Below are 4653 nucleotides of genomic sequence, written 5' to 3' on the forward strand. Positions count from 1 at the left end.
CTTTTAGGAACAAAGATTTTGTTGGTGATCTTTTGTGCATAGTTAAATTTTAGGTTCGATGACAATGACATTAAACACTATGCTTCTGCAGCACACTTTAAATTACGTCTTCTCAAATACTTGATTAAGAAGAAAGATAAAACAACTACAATATATTTCATTGTAACTAAAATTTAAAAACTTAACAAGTTCTTTGCAATTTGAATTATGTGTTAAGCTAACAAATACCTCCTAATAGATTTTAATGTTGTTACATTTTGGTTCAGACTCCGCATGTAATTGTTGCTTCTGCTATTCCTTTTAATAATTTTGTCGAAAATAAAAATAATCATGAATTTGCTAACGTGAAGCTTCATCTAGACATTGGGCCTGGGCTTAGCCCGGGCATAACCTGACTAGTATATATATATTATATATATATATATATAGGTTCGATCCAACCTCTTGTATTCTTACCATCTTCTCCACCAGGATGACAACCGATCGGCTCACTCTTACTGCTAGTGCGACCTTCGGCTAGGTATCTTTCTTCCTAACTCTTTGGCTGTACTGTTGATCTTCTGTTTTTTGTTTTTGAGTTTTTTGCTTGCGTTTTTTCCCCTTCAATTTGAGAATGATTTACCTATTGTGGTATACGAACTTACAGTGAATTGCTATTTGTTAATTTGTTACTGGCTTATACTCAAGATGTTCTTTGTCATTTAATCAGTGAAATTCATGTTTCTTATGCTTTTAAGTAACTTCACGTTGAAATTTAAATGAATTTGAACCTATTATTTGATAATCATGGATGGCTTAAATAAGTAAATTATGAGATTTACGGACTTCCTGAATAAGTAATACTGTACTCGTTAGGTAGATTTTGCTTCTTAGGTCATAGTTTTTTTATTTTCCTAATAATTTGTTGCTTGAGGATTCTTAGTGATAACCTTATCAAGAGTGAAGTATTCAGAAGTTAAAGGAAAATCTCCGAATTCGAGTTTTTCTGAGAGATTATTTAGTTCTCTTTGGATTAAAAAGGAGAATATTTGGAATGACTAGAATAAAAGAAAGAAATTTGGAGACAATTACTTTTCTGAAAATACTTTCTACTTCTTGATGCCTTCTTCAATAACTTAATCCAGTTGTTGCTTGTTGATTTGAAGTTATTGTCTTGATAGAATCTACTGTAGCAAACACCTCGATCCGCCACTGTGATTTTCACATACTTTTTTTCTTTTCCTTTTTTTTTTCTTTCTTTTAAAATTTTAGCAAGCTTTATATTTTTAAGTTTATTCTGTATTTGTTTTTCATTACCCATTTAGCTGCTAACTTTTTGTTTTTTGTTTTTTTGTTTTGTTTTGCACTTTTAGGATCCCTTTTGTTGATCCTATTTATCTATCTATCTATCTTTATGTATTTATTTGTTTATTTTGTTTTTGCATTTTATGCCCCTTTTGATCTTTTGATATGATTCTATTTCATAAGCTCAATTCGCGTTAGTCAAGGATCATCAATTTCATATTAGAGACAAAAAAAAAGCCAAAAGAATCAGTGACTTCAGCAACCTATTGTGAAAGCAGTGTAATTCGATAAAAGCACGTGTGAGAGAACCGCAAGAGGGGAAAAAGAAATATGGCAAATTGGCTTGTGCTCAGTGCTTTTATTGCTGTAACGGTGGTAATTGCTCAAGCAGTAAGATTATTGTTTATGGTAATCAATGGCTGGAGAAATAGAAAGAAAGCTGTTGGGGTCTTCCACCCATACACCAATGACGGAGGTGGTGGAGAACGAGTCTTGTGGTGCGCTGTGAAAGCCATCCAAGATGAAAACCCGAATCTAGACTGTGTCATATATACAGGAGATCATGATGCTTCACCTGACAGCCTTAGTGGCCGTGCCCTTGATCGATTTGGAGTCAAACTAATCCACCCTCCTAAGGTATCCTTTACTTCTCGGTGGGTTTTACTCTGCGTACATGATATTATTTCCATTATTTCATTTTTCATGATAGTGTTTGACCTGAAACGAACTCTAGGGATTATTTGACATAGGAAATGTCACACTAAAGTTTGAAAGTTTTAGTATAACTAATTTAAATTAATAAAAGTTGTGAAAGTAGTATTAAAATAGAATACTTTCAACCATTAAGTCACAAAATAGAAAATTGTCATATTTCCTTTCTGTTCAGCTAAACAAACAACTTCCTTTTTCACTTTCGTTCCTGTTTCTTCATCTTCCTCCCCTCCCCCACACACCCAAACTCCACCACTAGTATCGAGTGTTGTAGCTATCAACTCCCAGATACTGGCGTTTTACTACCAGGGATTTCAACAGTACCACATAGTCTTTGTGCTTCTTCTATCCCTGATAAGTCACTGAAATTCTCAACATTCTTTATTGTTGCACCAGGAATACACTTCTACTCTGTTTAGAAATATAATATTTATTTATGTTAGTTTGTAGCTGCTTTGAGATATCTGTATTGTATACTCCATCCCCTGTTACCTGTATTGCTGCATCTTATATTCCTCTTTTTGATGCTTCATTACTGGTATATGTTTGATGGTGGTAATCACAAACACATATAATATACTGTCCAGATAATTGCTGCATAATGTAGTTGTTCTTTTGGAACTTCGATATATTGACATTCAGTGTCATTTTGCTCAAGATTACTGATTTCCTGCAGTTTACATTAGGTAGTCCATCTGCATAAGAGAAAGTGGGTTGAAGAAAACACTTACCCTCGTTTCACAATGATTGGTCAAAGCTTTGGATCGATTTACCTTTCTTGGGAAGCTTTGTGCAAATATACACCTTTATATTACTTTGATACTAGCGGATATGCTTTTACTTATCCAGTTGCCCGTATATTTGGATGCAAAGTTTTTTCCTATACTCATTATCCAACTATCAGTTTAGACATGCTATCTCGTGTTCGTGGGCGCAGTTCAATGTACAACAATGATTCCTTGATTGCCAAGAGGTACTACATATTATCATAATATGCCATCTATAGGAGATCTGTCCCTTTTCCTTTTGTATTGTAAAAATTGCCATCTGTAGAATTTCATGCTAACAAGTCAAATAGTCATTTTGATGGAAGTTTCTGTTACTAACGCACCTAAAGGTTGGTCTACCTTGTTGAAGAAAAATGAGAATGGGCTATTCAAACAAAAAGGAAAAGGCCATGCTTAGTCAGACAAGCCTTTGTCATTGTCTGTCAACTAAGTGTTGCCTAAGGCCCCTATGAGAAACTGTTGATCTGCTTGTGTCTTTTTTTCTTTTTTTTCTAGTATTAACAATGTTGTCAGTTGACTTTGTTTCATGTATGCGTATCTTTTTACCAAATTAATGTGGTCATTTACTAACTGGCAGTCGTAAGAAGATATATTGTTATTCCGCTTCTCCATGAAAGTGTACATCTAGACGCATTAGTGGGTCTTCTGAAATTATATATCCTAGGGACTGAATATGATAAGATTGTAATATTTTTGCATTTTCTTTGCTTGTATCTGTGCATGAAGCTCTTTAAATTGCTTTTCTGGCAGTGCGATACTATCCAGGTTCAAGGTTGTTTACTATACACTGTTTGGCTGGCTGTACAGCTTTGTTGGTTCTTGTGCACACCTAGCAATGGTTAATTCTTCATGGACTCAATCTCATATTGAGAAGCTGTGGGGAATACCAGCTCGAATTAGGCGTGTGTATCCTCCTTGTGATACTTCTAGGCTTCAGGTCTGTATTTTTAAACTCTTTTGGTGCTAATATAACCCGTCTTTCTCCTCCTGATGCCTAAAGTTATTAATGCTTTCCCTTTTTTCTGTAGATGTTATTAATTTAATGAGTTGAGGCTAATTTTTTGCTATAGCACTGTCCTGCATTTTTGCAGTGATGAAGTATCTGATGAAAGTAGGATTCAATGTACTTTTCAGATGAATTTCTCATTTCGATCCTTATTTGGACTTTCGTGACTCTTGCCTTTGTTGAAAATTGAGGGAAATGACATTACTCTATTCCTTTTTAGAAGGTCTTATTATTTCTTCTGTTAGTCTGTTGAGTCTGGGTTGGACAGTAAGCAATTGCATTTTTGCATGGCCAATATTAACGACAAACTTGACACTGCTCTTGACAGGCGCTTCCGCTAGAAAAGTCAATGAAACCTCCGAAGATAGTATCTGTGGCTCAGTTCCGTCCAGAGAAGGTGGGCATTTTATGTGGTCCTTGTAGAATTCAAGGTACCCATACTTCTGCAGGTGTTTCAAGGTATATTGCAATCTTGAAAGTCTTGTAAAACTTGATTTTTCTGTGAGTTAGGCACACCCACTCCAACTTGAGGCGTTTGCAGTTGCCATCAAGAAGTTAGACCATGATCTGCCAAGGCCAATTATCCAATTAGTGGGTAGTTGTAGGAATGAAGCAGATGAGAAAAGGTTGCAAAATCTGAAGGACCTAGCTATTAAACTGAATGTGGACGATCATGTTGAGTTCCACAAGAATGTCATGTACAGGTTAGTGGTGCAACTCCATTTTGTTTGTCTGAAATTCTTAAACTCCAAGGCATGATTTTACTGAATTTTCAGGACCACAACTTTTCTTTAACTGCTTGAAGCTATAACTTTCAAGGTAAGGGTTTCATGAGAGATGGACTTTTTATTGCCTTGGCTTAAC

At 35.2% G+C, this 4653-nt stretch overlaps 1 protein-coding gene across 2 annotated transcripts in view; it reads left to right on the plus strand.

Moving 5' to 3' along the window:
* LOC109206540 (GDP-Man:Man(3)GlcNAc(2)-PP-Dol alpha-1,2-mannosyltransferase-like) overlaps positions 414-4653 on the plus strand; it is a 5245-nt gene continuing 1005 nt past the window's right edge. The window contains exons 1-6 of one of the 2 annotated variants that reach the window (XM_019369370.1): positions 414-520; positions 1468-1920; positions 2682-2968; positions 3534-3720; positions 4118-4186; positions 4300-4493. In XM_019369370.1, the coding sequence (XP_019224915.1) occupies positions 1615-1920; positions 2682-2968; positions 3534-3720; positions 4118-4186; positions 4300-4493 (1043 nt within the window). In that variant the 5' untranslated portion in view covers positions 414-520; positions 1468-1614. The remainder of the gene's footprint in view (positions 521-1467; positions 1921-2681; positions 2969-3533; positions 3721-4117; positions 4187-4299; positions 4494-4653) is intronic. The other variant, XM_019369378.1, reaches the window with a different exon arrangement.

Source organism: Nicotiana attenuata, chromosome 2 (assembly GCF_001879085.1).
Source record: "Nicotiana attenuata strain UT chromosome 2, NIATTr2, whole genome shotgun sequence".
NCBI classification, from domain to species: Eukaryota; Viridiplantae; Streptophyta; class Magnoliopsida; order Solanales; family Solanaceae; genus Nicotiana; species Nicotiana attenuata.